This window comes from Cyanistes caeruleus, chromosome 2, assembly GCF_971803275.1.
Source record: "Cyanistes caeruleus chromosome 2, bCyaCae1.hap1.1, whole genome shotgun sequence".
Taxonomy (NCBI): domain Eukaryota; kingdom Metazoa; phylum Chordata; class Aves; order Passeriformes; family Paridae; genus Cyanistes; species Cyanistes caeruleus.
Genome location: NC_141702.1, coordinates 12,804,356 through 12,825,990, shown reverse-complemented (window position 1 = coordinate 12,825,990; position 21,635 = coordinate 12,804,356). Strand labels below are relative to the sequence as shown.

General features: G+C 36.2%; 1 protein-coding gene across 1 annotated transcript in view; it reads right to left on the bottom strand.

Annotated features, from left to right (window-relative positions):
- NBAS (NBAS subunit of NRZ tethering complex) overlaps window positions 1-21,635 on the bottom strand; it is a 160,696-nt gene that overhangs the window by 17,212 nt on the left and 121,849 nt on the right. The window contains exons 47-49 of the mRNA XM_086875837.1: window positions 20,799-20,888; window positions 18,344-18,539; window positions 3,477-3,616 (exon numbers count right to left, since the gene is read on the bottom strand). Of these exons, the coding sequence (XP_086731963.1) occupies window positions 3,477-3,616; window positions 18,344-18,539; window positions 20,799-20,888 (426 nt within the window). The remainder of the gene's footprint in view (window positions 1-3,476; window positions 3,617-18,343; window positions 18,540-20,798; window positions 20,889-21,635) is intronic.

Genomic DNA, 21,635 nt, shown 5'->3' with positions numbered 1-21,635 from the left:
ATGCAGCTGTCATTACAGTCCAACATGAAAACCAGACAGAGAAGCTAGGAGTGGGCAATTTTGAATGTAAATTAAATAGAAGTCATTGTCTTTCTTCCTTCTGACAACTTAATTGAGCCTTTCCATCAGTCACAGGCACTGAGCACAGAGCTGTCAGAAGTCTGGCTGCCAACAGCAGAGTTCCTCCACTCCGCTCCTTTCAACGTGATGGGTCGAGCCCCAAGACACCAGATTATTCAACAAACAGAACACGAGGCACTCTGCCTGTGAATCCCCAGTAAGGGCATGAGAAGGAAAAAATCCCTGCAACTCCACCTTGTCACTGGTTAAAGGGATAGCTCCTGCTCTGTGAGCCATTTCTCAATTACAGACACAGAGCCAAAATGCATTTCCATTTCTACAGCTGCTGCCCCCAGAGTACATTAAGAAAATCTAAGAATTTTCCATCAGAAAAAGGAAACAAAAATCACACTAAAAAAAAATACAAAAGCAACAACAAAAACCAAACAAACCAGAAAGATGCAAGGCTATCAAGGCTTGCCATATACAAATTTATTTAAGTACCAGATTATATAGTTTATATACATAAAGCTTTTCTCATCACAATTCCTTGTAACTATTTCAAATACTCCTGTGCACTATTAACAACTATCTGCTATCCCTAATTAAAACCAAAATTAAGTTACCAGAATCTGACACCTACAGGCAGAATTCAGTTTTCTTCTCTTTTGAATTTTACTTCAGTTCAGCTGTGCTTATAAAAAATTATTTCTCATAATGAAAAAAAGTATTACTACAAAATCACAGCAGAAACTCCTTAATTTTTTTTTTTCCAAAGCCAAAAGCAGAAAATCTGGGATTAAGATTTAAAAAGTGAACTAAAGTACTGGGTCTCAAACACCAGGGTTATTTCAGTTCCAAAGCATCTTATCAATATTTATAATAAATATAAAAAATGCCTTTTGAACGTAGGCAGCAAGTTCCAAAGGACTGTAGAGCTTCAGGTACTATCAATAATTTTTTTAAGAAACACCTTTATGAAATGTTTAAAATGACATCTGCCTATGAGCCATCTGGGTGGAAAAGCATGCATGCATAACATGGGTATGAAAATAAAATTTTAAGAAGTGTACAGCTTTGAGTGCTGACTGAAATAACCAAGCTACATCTCTGTTTCCCTCACAGTAAAGACGGCATATTATGACAAGAAAAGAATCATACTTTTGATAATAAGTATTATTTTAACTGGAATGTTTTAGAAAACAAGACTTACTACCATAGAGGTTACAAAAATTAAAAGCCTACCAAAAACCCCCTCAAACCTTAGTTCTTTTATTTCTCCTTCCTTTTAAACCTTTACAGAATGTAAACTGTGTTTTCCAGCTTTTTATTCAATTGTAAGTATTAGATATTTTATTAGTGCTAGATTGAAGTTCTAAGTATTCACATGACTCACACTTAAATTCCCCAGTTCCTGTAAGGTTCATTACATTGGCTGTAAACCAAGTGATAATGACCTTCTGAAGCAGGAAAAAAAGAGTAAACAAACACACCAATGCATTTAGTTTTTACTTCTTGATGTTTTCCTCTTTGCTCAAAAATTTGTTAATACAACTTGCTTTAAAATGAAATTGTTGAAAATACCAAAAGAGTTCCATGTTTTACTCCCAAGCATCCAAAAGATAGACTTTTCCAGGAACACATATACACATACATAAACCCCTAGGGTGCTCAGTGCACAGATGAATGCTGTGGAATTATGGATTGAAGAAGAGGAAAGAATTGTGACTATGTAATTGCCTAGGAGCCAGAGTAACAACCTCAGACTCTAAAATAGTTATAATACAGGTGACCTAAGTATTTGCAGAAATTTTCACTTCCAAGATCGCTGAAGTCAAAGAAATTTGATCCACAGTTGTGACAGCATTTTTTTTTTTTTTTTATTCTTCACTTTAGGAAGTCAGACTGAAGGACTAGAACACCAAGAGGGAGATACAATTACATGTCATTTTTTACGTCCTCTGTAACCGAAAAGTAGACAAGAACTGCCTGTATACAAGAAGGGTTCTCCTTTCACAGAACTCTTTCTGTTCAACACAAATAAAAAGGATTTTGCAATTTGCAGCAGTATTTCCTTTGAAATTGACCTTTTATTTTTTAAATTTTCGTTTTTTGTTAAAGGTAATGTGTAGATTAAAAAAAGTATGAAAGTTCCCCCACAATGTTAGGGATCCATTTTTCAATTACAATCAAAACCAGAACTTAAAATGAAAGTTGCAACATGCATTTGTGACAGATCCCACAGCAGTCCTTGTAATTCTTAATGTACTCAAGAATTTTTGGCTTTTAAAACTCTCAGTAAAGAATTTAGGTCAATGCTTATCCAGAAATTCCAAATAAACTGCAAGCTTGAATGTGAAAAACCACTACAGATTACCTTATAACCCACCAGTTCTCTACACATACATAAGAAAGTTACTTTTCAGAAAAAGATAAGCCTTAACTTTTCTGAAAAATCAATGCACATAAACACTTTGTTATGTTATGTCTTTGTGAATGTAGTCCCCAAGTTAAAACAGATTGTATTGATTACAACCTATTTTAAGGTAATCCAAAAGTAATTCAAAATAAACACCATCCAATGACTCTAATCTAACTTGTGTCAGACATGGCTAGCCAAAAATGTATTAGTATTACTGCTCTCTGAAAGATATGTGACCTTTGCCTCTCCACATGAGTTTGTTTGAATCCTTGTATCTTAAAAGTGATTAGCAGTTATAGAATACAACAGCTACATTTTTTATTTTCAAATGTATTCAGAAAGTCAAAGCCAAAACCCAAAGAACTGATAAAATATAATGTAGTCTGGATGTTCCAAATTACTACTTCCAGTTAATATCCACTTTGATGGGTGCAATTCTGAAGTTTTATAATTATTTTAATCTTAAATTGGTTTGGATTCTTTATTCAGAGTGAGAAGTAATTGGTAGTGGACCTAGACAAGAGAAGTGCCATTTTGTGGTACCATTACTCTCCCAGACCTCCTGCAGACTGCCACATCCATCTGAACATCACCTTTCGAAGGCCTTTCTGCAAAGAGTAACTTTGAATACAGTGAACAGTCAGAACTTTCTGTTCTTTTTTTATGGACTCTGTTTATACTGCTAAAAACAAGAGCAAAATACGTAGTTTGAAATTTAAATAGATAGAACACTCTCCTGTTCAAGAGTTCAGGCAATAAAACACTCTTCTGCCCTCCTCCATGACACAGATACATATGTGTACACACACGTTTTACAGAAAACTGATTTATTCAACTCTGCTTTAAACAAACCATTTATTCCCCCAATAGGACCTTTTTCAAAGAGCACATTCCTACCAGCCATGTTTAAATTATTTGACTGAAAACAACATGGTATCAAGCAAGAAGACTTTGAAAACTCCTTTATTACATGGTTGTTTGAAGAAACACTCACCCATTGCTCCTGTCCATCGGCGGCCAAGCCTGAAGCAGCAAGACCAAGTGCTGAAATTCAGACAGACTCTGACTGGACTCCAGAAGTCCCAGGAACAAATGGTATCTTTTTTCTTCATTTTCTATATCTGTTACCTCTACCTGAAGGAGACAAAAACCAAACAAACTAACTAAACCACTTTTTTTTTTTTCCCCCCCCCCCAGAAATAAATGATTTAAAAATTTAAAAGCAATCAACAAACTATCTGGGAAGAACATCACTGTTCCAAAACAATGCAGGAAACGCAGTGAACGTCATTTTCCCAGAAATCCATTTTCTTATTTACCATTTTCAACTACATGCAAATAAGATGGGAGAAAACAGATGATGTGGAATGATTTAGGTGCACATTCCTAGAACAATGTAATCCCACAAAAGGATATTCTTTGATTAGTTCAGAGGATCAGATCTGTCTTCTTCAAACAACCAAAAATTCCTGTATTTTTTTTTCTCAATGTATAGACATATATACACACACATATTTTCAATGAATGACTATGTCCAGTGCTTTCCTAATATGTACTACTCTCACTCACCCATGAAAATTCAATAGTTTGATCTGGATTTATAGCACCTCATCTTTTTTCACCTAGAAAAGAGCCTTGAAAGAGGCTTCTCAATTAATCTACACAGCAAAGGACACCTACTAACAAGTAATACAGTATTTCTCTGCACAGGTGTTTGAATCCAAGTAAAACAAAACCCCACTGTCCTATCAGCTCCCAGACAATTCTGTCTTGGGACAAGTGCCTATCTCTGTTGAAAACCTGCAGCTTTTGCCTGGACTTGAATTCACTCCAGTTGATGACAGGTTCTTTTAAAAATAATTACTGCCTGCAGTTTCATGGTAAAAATGTGCAAGGCAAAAGGTCTGACAGTCGAAGGAAGGTTGCTGTAAATAAGAACCAACTTGCTGCCAAATGAGAAGTAACTTCTGTTTAAAAGTTTGGGTATCACACCAGGAGGGCTTTCACAAATAGAATAGCAATTGGAGGCTAACCTGACATACACAAGTTTTTGGAGTTTAACAATTCTTTGTTACAATAACAAAGTAGCTCCCTCAGTATTATTAACACATTCTAACACTGAATTTTTCTTCCAGAGTCCACAAACTCCCAGAACATCAAACACTTCAGTTTCATCTTATAATTCTGCTGAAGATACACAGCATTAAATGTTAACTTTTCTGTTTCAGCCCAAATAGTTCTAAGACATCAAACATGGACAAAGTTTTCCTTAGTTCTACAGCTACTCTGAAAGATTAAAGATCGCATCCAATCTCTTCAAAGTGGCTCTGATACATCAAGGGCATATTTTCAAAAGAGGCTGGAAAACAAACATTACTGATGCATTTATTGAGTTGCCTACATAATCTGTGACTTTAAAATATTTAGTGTTGAAAAACTGTTTGCTTCTGTCTCCAGAGTATATCTGAAAGCACCATACACTAAAACACTTCAGATAGAGAAAAAAATGTTTCCTAGATCTGGGCACTTGAACTACTTTTCTTTACTGCAAATGTCACATAACAGACATCAGGTACACACCTGTAATAGATATACTTGATATATATAATATATAATACCATAATACTAGATACTGAAATGACAAGGCTGAAAAGAGAACAGAGATAAACAAGAAGGGAAAAAAGCTAGACAACAGAAGCTCTCACACTGCTTACCCATCCCCAAACCCCTTTCTCAGAAAACTAGCTCCTTATATATTGAAATCAAGTGCATGCCATTCTGCATGGTCCACTGAGTACATTTTAGTAGATCTGCACAAACTGCACGTTGCTTCAAAACACAGACTAAATGTTAAGATCTTTCTAATGATAGACATAAAAATGGTAATAAATGGCAAAGACAATATCAATACATGAGAAAAGCTGCCAGAGAAGGTCCCATACGAGTAGTAGACAGTAGATCAGACATCCTTTCATTCAACATGAACTGAATTCCAGTAATTCTGTCTAATAATGCCTCTTTATAGACTTTGGTTTACATATTTTAATGTTAATTAATCTAGCACCATAATTTTGTTTTGGGCAGCTGGATCCTTGCAACATGATTACTCATGACATAACACATAGTAATTCACCTCTAGTCATTCAGAGGAATTACCTTCCTGTTCTCAAACACAGAGAGCATTTCTGCAGCATTTCACTCTACAATGGCTTTTATCAAATCACCTATGTTTCTCACTAAGAGTAATAAAGTGAACTTTCTGCAGTGTTAATGATTTGTGGTTTTTAAGAAGACTAGTGAAAATTCACTCTTTATATGGCATTTTAGATGCATGTCACTTCCATTTAATGTGAAATGAGATTTCTGTGATAGCTCCTTGCTAGAAGGAAGCAATACCTTGAAACAGCACATAGGAATGAGATTTTAATTTATATTTGCACTGTGTGTATATGTATACACATACATATGTCTTGACAGATAGACAGATTGATCTATATAAAACACACAGAACTTAAGTTTTGCTCTGTATTAGTCTTCGCTGAGTCTGAGAGAGCACAGTGAGGAAGCAGACACCTCGTGCAGCAGAAACTGAGCAAGCTCTGTGTAAAAAGGTAGAAATTTCACCTTTACAAAGTGAAAGCTAGCTGAGATGAGCTGCTGCAGTTAAGCCTCTTGTTTTATTGTAATAACAGATTAAAAAAAATCCACTTTTAATTGAACACTCTCCTTGTAGCAATTTTGGATGATCTATTCAGATGTCTCTGAATGTGGTAACAGAGGGTTAATATCATTCTGCTTCCCCTTCCTTTTTTAAAAAAAAAAACCCAAAACATCTTTCTAAACCACTGAGGTTAACCATGCAAAGATAACCCCCATGAACTGCTCAGAGACATCTAAACACAAGTCCCTGTAAAGAACCTGTCAATAAACAGAATAATGAGGCTCAAAGCCAGGCATGAACTTCAGATGACCCCAAAGAAATATGAAAAACAAGTGAAAAAAAAATCAAACCACAAAACAACAAAAGCAAGGAAAAGGAAAGCAAGGGCTTCCAGTTTTAACAACAGATTTGCTCAGTTCTGACTTGATTCTCCTCAGTTTCAGGCAGTCTCTTTGGCAGTAGAACACAGTTGGCATCATGTTTCTCATTAAAAGGCTGCACAAATATTTACCACAATGGGAAAGTCAATTAGGGGAATTAACTGTAGAAATTATACTCATGATAGATTATAAAACAAAATACAAATTAAGTAAAGCCAAACCTTATGTTAAACTGTTAAAACACACAATTTCATTACTGAGGGACTACATATGTTCAGAATTAAGAATATACAAACATCTGCATACGTTAATGTTCCTTCAAAAAATCATACAGGAAATTCACAAAGCAAAAAGGCTACACAAACAGCATGTGCTTGTCATAGCCCATGAGAGACTGATTCAGTGCTGAATTAAAAACTCTGTGCACTTAAAATTTCTCCTCAAATAAGTCCAACTTTTTTGCCTTATGATCAAATCTTTCAGACTTAACTTAAATGTTTTTAGACTCTTTCCTCACAGATTAGATCCTATTAGATCCCCAAAATGTTGAAGGCACTCAGTTTATTGTCTTTCAATGCACAAAGTTTTGACTCATCATGTTGTTCTACAGATTTGTTATTGCTTCATACTCATCACATGTAATATGGATGAAGGAATCCAAATATGGAAAGTTGCCTCACAAATTAGTTATGTAGCTTCTGAAAACATACAGCTTCACAAAAACTGTAAGATGATACAGTGAAGAATGATAAAGTTGAATCAAACTGTGGAAATCGTACATGACTGATAAAAAAAAGCCTTTAGCATGGCAGACAACAGAACCAGTGGTTTAGTTTAGTACATTATCTCACTCCTGTAATAAAAGTTAGCTTAAAACCAGTATTTACAGCAACTGTGGAATGTTACTTTATCTGAATTGCGTCCTTAAGTTATAGATATCCATTAACGTAAGGGCCTCCTGATTCTACAGGAAAGACACATCTGATAGACTTGTAAATGCTTTATTGCTAAAGTCATTTAATTTGACAATCTGGTACTGACTGACTTGGCTGATGAGAGTGCCTTTTGTTTGGAAAAAAAAAGGAAATGCCAATAAAAAAGATCCAGCCAATTCAACCCTCTCCTACCTCTGAGATAAAAGAAAAATGCTATTTTTGTATGAGAATGGTGAGCAGGAAAACTAATGCAGACAGACCTCGACCTCCCTCTGCTCACTGGTACCTATTCTGCAAATTCCATTTTTTCTCTATGTTAGTGTGAGAAAGCCACAGCTTTCATCAACAGATTTTGCTGTCTACAAAGGAAATAAATGATAAGGATGTTTATAAATGAAACCAGAAAAATATTTCCCTTCACTGTAATTGCTTGTTTATTGAGAAAAGCAATATCCATACTTAAAATCAACTCCCTGTACTAAAAGCAGAAGTTTGCTGTTACCAAGGAATGCAACCAAAAACTTACTATTTTACATGATTATAAAATTAATTTTATTACATCTACCAGATGGTAAATTAAAACATTTCAAAATGTGTTCATGTTCAACATTGCAGCATAAATTTGAATTAATATGGCATTGAATACAGAAACACTCAGCAGGCATTTGACTGGTCCCTTATTGCTACAGCAGACTTGCAATTTGTCAGAACTTCTTTATAAAATGCACCGGTTTTATTCGTCTCCCCATGCCCCTGCCCAAACTGCAGTGGTAGAGAATTCATCTGTGCTGCATCTCAAAATAACAGGCAGATGTGACATCAAAGATTTTATTCAGATTTGAGATAGGAACGCTGATGCTAAAATTTCCTTCCAGTCATTAGACAGGGCTTACCATTGTTTATAAACAATGACTAAAAGGACTGGTAGCAATTTGACTGCATTCCTGTAATTGCCATCCTGGTGTGCTGTTCATGGCTCAAAAATAAAACAGCCTTGCCCCAAGGAGTCTACAATCTAATTAAGTAAACCAGCAAAGAAAATACTGCCCTTCCTATACAACATGTCAGCAGGATTGGTCACTGAAGAAAGTATTTCCACTTTGCAGGTCAGGCTGTGAATCTGTCATTTCTCTTCTGCTGAGCTACTGGAAATCTGCACAAATATGAGTTACTGAAACTTACCTCCAGAACAAGGCTGCAAAGTTCAACACTTGTTACAAAGGACATATAAAATTGCAAGTTAAATAGAAATTTTAAGGACAATTATGCCAAATAAGAACACAAACATCAAAAATCTGTCCAAAAAACCCCAAACACAATCTGCAACACTTTACAACTGTTCCTGAAATTGCATAGCTACAGACTCTGTACATGTAAGATTAGGAGCTTCTAAAGGCTATTTATTTCATTCTCTTCAAACTGTTTCAAGATGCTAGGAATCCTATCAGCCTTGATGTTAGACACATTATACTTGTGAAACAATGCAAAACCACAAGCACATATTAAACATCTTACTTAAGATCTTCATATGTCAGAGCAACAGTAAACGCTTTTTAAAGGCAAGACCACCAGTGCTATACTCAGCAACACACTACTGGCATCCCATTATATCTAAACTAGGGTTTCTTTAAAAAAAATCCAAATTAAACAACTTGTAAATTGTGATTGAGGGGAAAATCCTCCAGGACACAAGGTCAGGCTGGGGAGAATAGTAACAGGCTTGGAAGAACAAACCACCATATCATTTAGCCACTGGTTCACCAGCAGATGGGCAAGGGCACACAGCATGGAGAAAGTCAAGGATAAAGGAACCTGCCAGCTTTAAATAGGCCATTTTGATCTTACTCTCTCCATCTATCCTAGTCCACATTTTGCTAACTCTAATTTCAGCCCATTTTGGTAAATGGAAACTTATGTGGTATAAAGTCATAGTTGAGAGATGGCAACTTTCAAAAAACAGTTCCACTGGCTTTACAAAATGCTCCTGTATATTAACAGGATTTAGCTCTTGTTTAATGAAAACACACAACAGCTAAAATATGATCCAGTTTGCTGCAGATTTAATTCCCTTGCTTGAAAGCAGCTTTTTTGAAACTATGCTTATGGAGTTATCCCAGTTAGTGCAAAGCAATAGTTTTATTAAGGAATAGTCACACAAAAACAACACAGCAAAACAACAAGAAAATAAAAGTGGTCAGAGCACCAGCCTGACAGAGTTCAAGAAGTGTTTGAACAATGCTCTCAGACACAGGGTGTGACTCTTGGGGGTGTTCTGTGCCCACAGAGTTGGACTTACTGATCAGGGGCTGCTGCTCTGACTTAGGACTGGAAGACACAAACACCATCTAATGGACCAAAAGGAAGCGTCTGCTATCAAAACTACAATCTTAGAGCAATCAATTCAAAATTAAAATTGAAGTCATGGGTTTTGCATGAGTAAACTCAGTGTTTACAACTTGTGCCTTATATCTCAGAGGAAGAAAAACTCTGACATCAGGCTTTCTTGCACTTTCTCAAGAGCTGGGCTTAAAACTATTAAAACTATTATTAAATTCTGAGCACATATGCAAGCCTGCTGCATTCAGAAACTAAAGAGATGCACATAACAGCACAGGTAAAATCCTGCTCGAATTAAAGCCAGTGTACAAGATAAGCAAGTTATGGGATTCAAGTTAAAAAAAAAAAATCAACAAGAAGCCTACTGGTGATGAATCAAACTGAGGCTCAGCCACATGTTGAGTTCTTGCAGAAATACCCAATAACTTTTTTTTTCAGAAGTGATTTATATATTGTTTAATTGCTTATCTGCTTCATATGCAGCTCACTAAGAAATGCATATAGATTCAATAAACACAAAATGTGTTGCCTAATGCATAAAAATGAATAACTCGTGCAGAAAATAAAATCCATTCATTTGTATTCTGCAGGAGACTATGTCCTAATCTGCAAATACTTTTCAGCACAGAGAAAACCTCTGAGGACTGTACATAGATATTGGTAGGGAGAATAAGAGCAAATAATGAAGAAAAAAAAAACAAGTTGCAATTGAAAGACTCCTATACTTAGCTAGCTGGAACTGAAAGAAACAGGACTAACATATGTTATTTAAATTGCATATTGATGTTAATATGTAAAAATTTGGATGCTGTATGGTTAAAACTAACACCTATGCAACATGAGGGGTTCATAAACATGAGTAATCTTCTGTGTATGCACCAACTACTAACCACTATTACGCAATTCAGAATTTATGTATTATATAAATAATCTAACATAGAGCAGACAGCACTGGAAGATATGGCCTAGAAATGACAAGATTTTAATCTTTAAATATTTTTTGAGCTGTTAACTCAGCATCAGCCATTTCCACTCCATACACAAGTGGTTTTTAATTTACCCTTCTAATCATTACTGCCATCAAGCAGCAGTGCATCCTCAGTATTTACCCCTATGTATCACTGCTGTCTTGATAACCAAAGTCTGCAATTCTTGCTAATAAAGCAAAATTTTTTTAAAAGCTGTTTACATGTAAATGAAACGTTGTCAAAATCAGTACTGCCAAAATATCATCCTGCAGAAAGGCAAGACTAGCATAGTCAAAGATATATTTCTGAAAACAAAAGCTCACACTAAAGATACTGTCTTACAAGAACAAGAGGTTGTTGATGTTGACTCCAATTTGAAATAATATTTCAGTATTACTCTTTTCAGTTAAAAAAAAGAAATGTGTATTTTTCATGAAAAATTCCTTGTTTATCCATATTATTGACCTAGGCCAGGAGCAATTAAAATACCAGGTGGATAGTTATCACAAAATTATTTAAGCTGTAAAAACTAAAATAAGTGAATAGCTCTGTTGCAGCCATAAAAATAATCCAAATAGGGTAGGCAGCATCATGCACCTGTCACACCAAATGGCATTACAGAAGCACTGCAGTTGGTGGTTTTCTTTTTGATTTGGTGTAGTTGATGTCCTAGCAGTCACAGTCTTTATAGATTGGTCCCTGGGTAACAACAGCAGCCATGTGGAAAAAGAACTCCTCATTCTCTCAATCAACACGAAGTATCACAAACTACTATAAAATAAGAACTATTTTAAGAATACCTGATTGAGGCCCCTCAGATGATGCAGAGTTTGAAGACCTCTAAATAAGAACTGTCAACTAGCACGATGGCTGATGGAATAAGAAAACTGTTTGGAACAAAGGACAGCATCTACTGTCACAGTTATTACTGAAAAAATACTCATTTAAGATACTAACACAATAATGCCTAAAAACTAGTTTTACAATTTACATATATTTTCAAAGGGCTTAGAACAATATTCACCACTGAAGAACTTGATCTACTAAGAGGTAAAAAACCCAAAAAATGTAAAGAAAAAACCCCCTAGTTTATGACCAAATAGTAAAGCTAAAAAGCAGAATTTCTCATGGGTTTATGGATGCTTCCTTGTCTATATAAATTGTTTTGGGGAGACTGCAAGCATTGAACAGACAAAAATGCAGACAAATGATTGTCAAGGCTAGTTTATGTCAAAAGAAACCTCCAATGGACTAAAAAAAAAAAAAAAAGTCTAGGATACGTATACGATGACAAATAAAATTAAACAAGAGTAAAACCACTGTATTTTAAAATATGTTAAATTGGCCTAATCAAGTCAAAACTGTAACCTGAGCCTCACTGAATGAAATTCAGAGACCTCTGGTTGATGAATGGATGAAGTCAAGAGCAATCAAAATGCTGGGATGCAAAACCATGGACTGTTAATTTCCACAAGGACAGCATATTCACTTCTCAGGAGTTATACTACACATCACAGTGGGCTCTGAGACAGAGCAGAGGATACCTACAGAGAGAAAAGGCTGTGGAGGTGGTGTGACTGGGATTGGTTACTGAGAGAAAGCAACAGAACAAGGGAAAAAGTGTAGTGAATAGAGAATTTGGGTTTTTTTTTTGATTTTAATATCCTAAAAAGCCACAGAACATAACAAATCACATAAAAAGGTTAAGTCATAGAAACACAGAATGGTTTGGATTGGAAGGGACCTTAGAGATCATCCAGTTCCAACACCCCTGCCATGGGCAGGGGCACCTTCCACTAGACCAGGTTGGTAAAACCCTCTTCCAACCTGACCTTGAAACACTCACAGGGATGGAGTGTCCACAACTACTATAGGCAACCTGTTCCAGTGCCTCACCACCCTCACAGTAAAGATTTTTTCTACCACCTAGTTTAAACCCACTCTCTTCCAGTTTGAAGCCAATTCCCCCTTGTCCTTCTTGTCCACTTCAGGCTCTTGTAAAAAGTCCTTCTCCATCTAATTTGGTGGCTCATTTCAGGTACTGGAAAAGACCACATTTAGGTCACTCCAAAGCCTTCTCTTTTCCAGGCTGAACAATCCCAATTTTCTCAGCCTTTCCTCACAAGAGAGGTGCTCCATCCCTCAGATCATCTTGGTGGCCTCCTCTGGACTCACTCCAGCAGGTCCCTGTCCTTCCTGTGCTGGGACCCCAGGGCTGGATGCAGCACTGCAGGTGGGGTCTCAGCAGGGCAGAGCAGAGGGGCAGAATCCCCTCCCTCACCTGCTGCCCACGCTGCTCTGGGTGCAGCCCAGGGCATATTTGGCTTTCTGGGCTGCAAGGGCACATGGCTGGGTCATGTCCAGCCTCTCACCCACAGCACCCCCAGGTCCTTCTCAGCAGGGCTGCTGTGTCTCTGTTCATCCCCCAGCCTGGAGTGATATCAGGGGTTGGTTGCTCCAGTCCAGGTGCAGCACCAGCACTTGGGTCTTGTTGAACCTCATGAGATTCCCATGCGCCCACTTTTTGAGCTTGTCCAGGTCCCTCTGAATGGTATCTCTCCTTCACAAAGTTTCAGCATATTTAGTGCTTGGTGATGCACAGTGTGTACTAATGCTGAAAATTTAGCAAGAGATACCCAAGGCTCAATCACAGTTTGTCCACTGATTTCTCAGAAACGTAATAACAGAAGTCTGATTATATTGCTAATAAGCTCTTAATTTTTCTGAATCTGGGATCAAAACTGAGTACAAACCACTGCAACCATTCTGAACTTATACCTTCATTACAAAGGATTACTAGAGAAAGTGAATGATCCCCCATGAATCCACACCAGAGCATTCTTATCTTCCTCTGAAGCAACTGCTACTGGTCACAGAGCACTGCAGTGCCCAGGGCTCGATTCAAAACTTGTGTGCACTCACACTACACTGCTTTTCTCTCCACTTTGTCTTATCTGCTATACTTGTGTAGTTAATGGAAAATATTTCATTTGCATCTAAAAGTATTTAATTAATCATGCACACTACAATTTATGATCCTTGAAAAAAAAAAAAATCACATGTTTTCATATGGATAAATTGCATCTTCAAGGAATGGAAATTAGTGTTTTAAAATATTAATTAAAACTTAAATTAAATTTCTTAAGCTTAATTTTTATGCATTACCAGCAGAGAAACAATGTCTCTAGAATTATAAACAACATCATAACAAATTTACTCAGAGTTGATAGGAACATAAATCTTTCTTCTAATTAAGCATTTTTCACAAATAAAAGACAACTAAAGATGAAACAGATACAGCTCCTTCACTTGAATTTTGTCAGATCAAGCTAAATACAGGTCACTGTTACCTGATTAACGGCTTCAGCAAAATGACTTCTCATGTTTAAATCTCTGACATGAGAAGAGGAAATGGGAAAAAGCTGAAAATCAGTGGACATGGACATTCCCATTGAGACCATTCTTAACTAGCACAAAGAAACACCATGGAAATAATAACAGGGAGAAGAGGAATAGAGCAGCAATGGAGTCTTGACAGCCACCCCAAGTTCTCAGAACATCAACGCAGACATTACTAAGGTTGCTGAGACACAAGTTTGCACATGCCATATAGGTAGGAAGAAAGGAAAATGTATTCTGTACATCCCACACAAATACCACCAATTAATTTGTCAATTTTTCAAAGCTAAATTTTAGAAAAGAAAAAAACATGAGAAGTGCCCAAAGTTACAATTTTAAATCCTTAATAGACATCCCTTCCAATTTTCAAAAACATTTAGCCCTCAGCAGCTCTCTATACCCAAAGATCATGAAAAAAACATAATATAACAATATGAGGAGGAAGGCTAAATGAGATTACCTTCTCTAAATGACAAAGCTATTTGCATTTAAGTGGCATGCAAGTAGTAATTACATTTTGCATTTGCATAATAATGAAACAATCCTTTTAAGAAAAGGTGTGTCTTGTAGAAGCTTCACAATGAATAACTTCGCATCTTAAAGTAAGCCTTGCTTTACTTACAGAAGCTTTGCTAGTGCCACTGTAACTTCCTGGGGCAAACCCTAACTCATTTCTGTAACCTGTGCCTTGTAACTGCTCACTGAGCTGAACAGCTAAGTACACACACACAAAAACACACATAACCTGTTAGCTGACATTTTAGACTTGTTAGACACTACTGAGTTATTACAGACTATATAATATTTATTATTTGAAAAGAAATGGATTTCCCATCTAAGATGAATAAAAATAAATTTTGATACCAACATTCTAAACTATGTCTTTCTTCCCACTCCAACATTTTTTAATATATAAAAAGTCGGTATTTTGACCCATATTTTTCATGCACCAGTTAACTAGAAAATTACAGAACCTGAAGAGCTCAGATAAAATTCATCAAGGGGATTAAAACAAGGCATTCCTCCTCCTCCTCCTCCATAGCGTGGGATGCTACTGGAATGTGAATTAAAGCCTCTCAAGCCTTTGAAAAATGAGGACCCCTGAATTTTTAATTTTGTTAACTAATCATTAGAGAACTGGAAATCACTGTGTTTCTGAGTGTTTGATAGGTAGCTGTTTCCATAAAGTACATTTTTAATTTTGTAAGAGCTGGCCTGTTTCCCAGCACATTGATTTGTGGGACCACTACTTACAGCACCTAGAGCATAATTAAATATTAAGTCCCTCCTTGATGTATGCAAAGTCTGTCTAAGAGGATTAGTAGACACACTGAGGGTGGCTTTCACACGTTTTCTGGTAATTGAACACTGCAATATCATTAAAATTATCTTTATTAAATATAAATCCACAACCATACTTTATAATATCTGCTGTCCCTTTATGTGCCAAGGAATGGTATAGGAAAAGAGGGATCCCCTAAAAGCATGTAAGAAATGCCAAGCAAGTAATAATACAACAATCTGGAGGCAAGATAATGAATACATTTTTTTCCCTATTTGCAATTTAAAGTTTGTTCAAAAATCCTGAAAACAAACAACCATTAAACACATCCCTGTAAAATCTAAAACCAGCATTTAATCCATAGCCCCTTCCCCCCACACTTGTTTTAAATGTGGGTTTGTTTTTTTTTTTTCAATTATTTTGCTGGATGAGAAAGGATGACCAGATTAATAAACATCTAGTGATACTAGAGAAAGTGATGTCTACAGACAAGGTGGGCAGACTGACATAATTTGAAAGATGTGATTCCTCCCGTCTACTTCATCCACGTTTACTCAGCAATCTGATTAAACTTTTAAGCTGTCCTTCAATACTCCTTTCTGTAAAACAGGGTTGCTTTTAAAGGTCTTTGCCCCTGAAGTGTGAACTTGCACAAGAAAACTGCAACTTAACTACAATGCTCTGCCAAAGCTCATATAGAAATCTCTCCCTGCTTTTCAGCAGTCATGTAAGAACTGACTTCTGCAGGGTTCTTGTTCCACTAACACACCTGAAGGACTGGGAAACATCTAGTTTTCAATCTGCTATTTTATGATGATATTATTCTTGTCTGTTAATTCACAAAATATGCAAACTTAAGATTTCAAACAAGGCTATCACTTGCTTTTCTAGTATCAGTTTGCAGACTAGCTATTTGACATCAGCTGACTAAAAGAGAAAAAAAAATGCAAAATAAATAGTCTGCTTACTTAAGACCACTTATTTGTTTTCTTGGACATTTGAATTTCAGTGCCAGGAATCTAAAGGACAAACCAACATGACTCTTGTGTCTAAACAACACATCAGTTACCTAGCACAAAATATTTGAAGAAAAGAGAGGGTTCTTATCAACCACACTGAGCTTGAGCTGACATGAAAATGAGAATAGTTTTTAATATATTCCAACAGGATTCTTACAACTGCACTCTGTAGCAGAAATTGGGGTGCATAAACAATGATTTTTATGTATGTACATTTAAACACTGCTTTCACTTTTTACTGTTAAGCCTGAAAGCTATTTTTACACTTAGCCAAATAATAAATAGTATATGCAGAGAAATGAGTATTTCAGTGTTGTGTACATATTTTTCATAGTTATTTCTGAAAGGTTTGATCTTATCTAGTGAATTATTCAAGCTTTTTTACATGTCCTGTACTACTTGCTTACTCATCAGCAAAAGTGTAAAGCACTGAAGTGATCAGCAACCTGTTATGAGCAGATGAACTGTTGCTCAGTCAGTACAAACTTCCCCCAAAAAAGAAAACCACATTTTCCAGCTGGAAATTAGGAGAATTCTAAAAATCCCTTCAGGAAACAGGAAGTAACTGATTATATGGAGAGGCCTGAACAGGCTGGAAGACTGAGCCAGCAAAATTTGCACAAGGTTTAGCAGCTGTGCTGCACCTGAACAGCACAGGTGGGGACAGTACAGCTGTGGCTGTCTCAGCTCTGCTGAGGGGGCCCTGGGGCTTCTGGTGGGCAGTGAGCTACACGTGAGCCAGGAGAACATGAAATGCATTCAAGGAAGTCCTAAAATTTGGTTCCGTGACTAAACGGATGGGTTTTTCCTTTTGCAAAGTTGTATACAGTCTGACTTACAAGATTATGGGAGAAAATAAATTTTGATATTTAAGGTAAAATCACAAGTGTAATAAGTCTCATAAGGCTTCTGTCAAATACAGCTTATTTTTCTGTCTTCTACAAACATGGCTGAAAGCTATTATCTACCTCTAGCTTTTTTCTTAAGACATACTCTAGTTGAATGTTTTATAATTGGAACTGATTTTGGATTGGAAAGCAGGTCACAGGCAACACAAATGCTGACAAAGGACTGAACTGAAGATGAAGAATTCAATGACAGACACCTGAACAGTAGTTGAGGAGTTAAATGCTGGTATTACTGTAAATAGGAAAGAAAAAGTCATTTCCAAAGAAACCAAGAGATAAGTACTTTCTTTTCCTGTTAAGATTTTTATTAGGATTGTTCCCTTGGATGAATCTAGCACAGCAAGTCAAAACTCAGATATTGCTTTTGTTTTATATGAATATAAAGTGGGTTTGTTCATAGATTTTTTTGGGAACTATTAGAAATATTCTATTTTTGTTCTGTAAGATCTTGGCATGGGGGGAGGCACTTAGAAAATGAACAAAAAGTAACTGCTTCTGAAGAATTCTACATGCAGCAAGAGCTATTCACATGATTTCAAAACTGCTACATATTCATGCAGTAATATTTAAAGGCATAAGAAAAAAAGACAGTGGCCAGCAATTATCATTCTAATTCTGAATAAAATGTGACACCAAGTGGAAGATAAAGAGGGAAGGAAAATTGACAGAAAAAAAATGGTCAGAAAAGAAAGTTACAAAAACATCAATGTTTAACATGGAAGAAAATCACTAGTGTTCAATCAAGTTCAGTATTATGTACTCCTGATCCTAAACAAACATCAGAGAAGTCCCTTACCTTTATATAACTTTGTTTTTCAAAGAATCAGAATGTATCAGAAACTTGATTTAGAAAGGACAGTAGGATTAGTTTCCAGACAGCAGGATGCATCACAACTATACACAGTGATTCATTATGTAATTCTCACATAAAAGGAGTCTAATGCTGTAATTTGCAGCAATCAGTGTTAATACCTTTGTTTCAGGCCAGCAAGCTCTGAGAACAGCTTGTGTCCTGAAGTACACAAGTAGCTTGCTATCCTCATCACTGAGATGGAAGGCTTGCTCCAGAATTTGCAATACCCTGATGCGAGGCTTCACTGCAAGGGAGTCGTCGCCACAGAAAGGTCTCAACCACTCCAGGAGGTCATCTGAAGAAACTATTTTCTCCCTGTAATGAAACAATACTGTGTTAAATTGTTTCAGGTAATAATCCTAATGAAAATACTACATTCATTTTTAAAACTTAACAGGCACATTCAATATGTAAGAAATATGAAACACCAGGAAATGGAAGATCAAACCATGTCAGGCTGCAGAGAAACCAGTCCTTGTAAATCAGGAGCTGAAGGTGTAAGAACTTTTTCTGGACTTCAAATGACCATGTAATACCATAGGAATCCACCTGTACACTTCCATATTCTTCCACAAACTACCCTGGTACCATACAATGGTGCTGGGTTTCAGCATCTGGAAATCCAAGTCTTTTCATGGTGCCTGGGCCTCACTGATTCCTGTACTACCATACCATCTGACATCATGGAAAACCAGCTTGAATACTTGCATTTTTAGTATGACATTTTTATCTCTGAATGCTTATTCACACTGTCACCCTGCACTCTTTTTCTTCCCTTACAAGCCCTTTCTTTCCATTCCACACACACAAATTTATTTTCTCCCAGTTGCAGCTCTAGCCCTATGTCCTTTTTTTCTATACCATCTCTAACCAGCTTTATCATTCTACGTTCTTAGCATGATAATGATTGCAAAATGCCCAAAATCCTTAGAAAGAAAAAAAGAGAACTGTTAAAACCGCTAAACTTTGGGGTCAGCTTTGTTAATTATATAAACTCTTTAAGTATATAATTTGATTCAGAAAGTGAAATTATATCAAGTGCATTCTAACTGTGTGGAAGCATTCACAGTTCACAGAGCACCATGAACTGACCAACCAGTTCACAACTGGAGACAGAATAATCTGTGATGTCCCTTGGAGGCTATAGACTAACAGGTACCGAATCAGTAAATGCTGTTTTAACTTTCAGTAATATTTTAAACTCAAGCAAACTTTTTTATTAAAAAAAGAAGGCAAGCAAGTGACTCCTGGTAGAGTGTGATTTGTAACTAATGTTTCCTTATTTGTCTTAACAAGACAGATGGGAAAGTAATACGAGACAGAAAATACCAAGTTAACCTGTCTTGCAGCTATGAAATAATAAACATTGACATCTGAGGTTTTCATATTACAAGGATTTCAATTTTACTTAGGCGTTATATTGTCTGAATGATGCTGTTAGCTCAGAACTCCAGCTGAATTAGACATGCCTTTGCTGAACAGGTGGCATTCAAACTGTAAATTGGAAGTCTGGGAACTAAAGGAACTTGCTGGAATATTTGAAGAGTTTGTAGAGCTTGCACCTGATGCACATATATGTTTTCCTGAGGAAAATATTTCTGTTTTGTAAATTGATTAGCTGAGTTTTAAGGTAATAAGTATTTCAAGGAATATAAACAATCTCTTGCAATCATAGTTACGTTCACTCCAGCTTATTGTTTCAGCAGTTAAATGCTGATGAAGTATACAAATAAAAGACTCCAGAAACTGCATCTCAGAACAGGCATTGACTCATCCATTATATCTTAGAATACTGCACACTATATTTACTGCAAATTTTTACATCAATCTACTTCAGTATCCAACGTTCAACTAATTTAATTTCATTGAAGAAGCCTCAAAAAATAGTATAACTGTTTTCGTGTGGCTACCAGAAAGTGTAAGATTTTATTATCATTATTATACATAAATTCTTTGTTTGTACATCTAGGGAAGAAAATGAGCTCTTTGTTTTGTTGGTTTGTTTGTTTGTTTCTTCCTTGTCTTTACAGGGAGTGAAATGCAAAATGTCAGTGAGACATACAGGCCATGTATGATCGGAAGTAAGGATATTCTCAAAAGAGGAGAAACAATGTGGTAAAGCATCGTACAGCATTTGGGAAATTGTTTCTGCACTATACCTTATAAATATGGACAAACTTAGATATCTAAATTCAGATATCTGAAAGTGAATCATTATTATTTGCAATTTATCAACTAAATTGAAAATAAAACAGTGACACGTTTCTGTTAGATACACAATCTGCAGTAGTCACAAATGAAAAGCTGTTTTCTCATTTCACTGTAATACAAAGTCATCTAAATTTTAGGTTCAGTGCTTTCTTACACATGACCAAGTAAAGGTTTCTTTCAGGATTCAGATTTTGAATATGAAAAATGATAGCCCATTCCAGAATAAAGTCTTAGAAAATTAAGTGCATACCCATTATATATATCCACGAAGAAAAATCATCCATATTCAGTACTGCACCTTCAAAGCTTTCATGAGAAGCATCTTTCAAAGTCTTACCCAAAGAATCCAGAGGAAGCTCTTACCCTTTTTCAACGCTTGCATGCACTGCAGAAATTATACCTTCAAGGACTCCAAGTGGATCTTTCTCTGTTGTAGATGAGTCACCATTTCCACTGTTAAGGGAAGACAAAGTTACCATTAAAATTGTCCTTAATATTTTATCTCATGTACCTGTATGATTTAAATCAGTTGTTCAGTAAGAATTTTCCAGTTTTGCTTCTTAACTAGTACCTTTATTTTTATGTCAGAGTAATGCAAAAAGCAACAAGAAAGAGTGGGGAAAAAATATTAAACTTTTAAATGAAGCTTGAAAGAAAAAGTATAGTTAAAGTTTAATGCTTCTAACACAGATTAGTTAGGCTAGCAGAATATTCACTTGTAATCTAGCTACCTTAAAGATCAATATGAACTAAACAGACCTCAAGTTATACATAAATGTCACTATCTTTTCTGTCTGAATCTTTTTGCAGTATCACTGTTGGCTTAAATGAGCTCAAATGTAACCTGAGTCAGTAGCATCCTATCTGCTGATTTCTCTGGGGTCAAGCCATCATGGAACAGCAGCCTCTGTGCATGTATGGAATAGAAAAATGTCCATCACTCCTACCAGATGTTTCAATTAAAAATACAGTTTTCTTCTGGAGGTTAAAAGGTTGTAAAAAATGGGTCAAGCAAACAAACAAACAAACAACCAGCCCAAAGCCCCTTTGTAGGAAAGTACACTTTCAGCTAAGATTTCCATTAAACAGACTCAGTGCTGAGAAAGGGAGAGATTTTGCCCTGGTGCTCCAACAAAATACACAGTGTCTCCCCATGGAAACCACTGCTGCAGAAATGAAGCCTGGATGAACTGGAAAGAC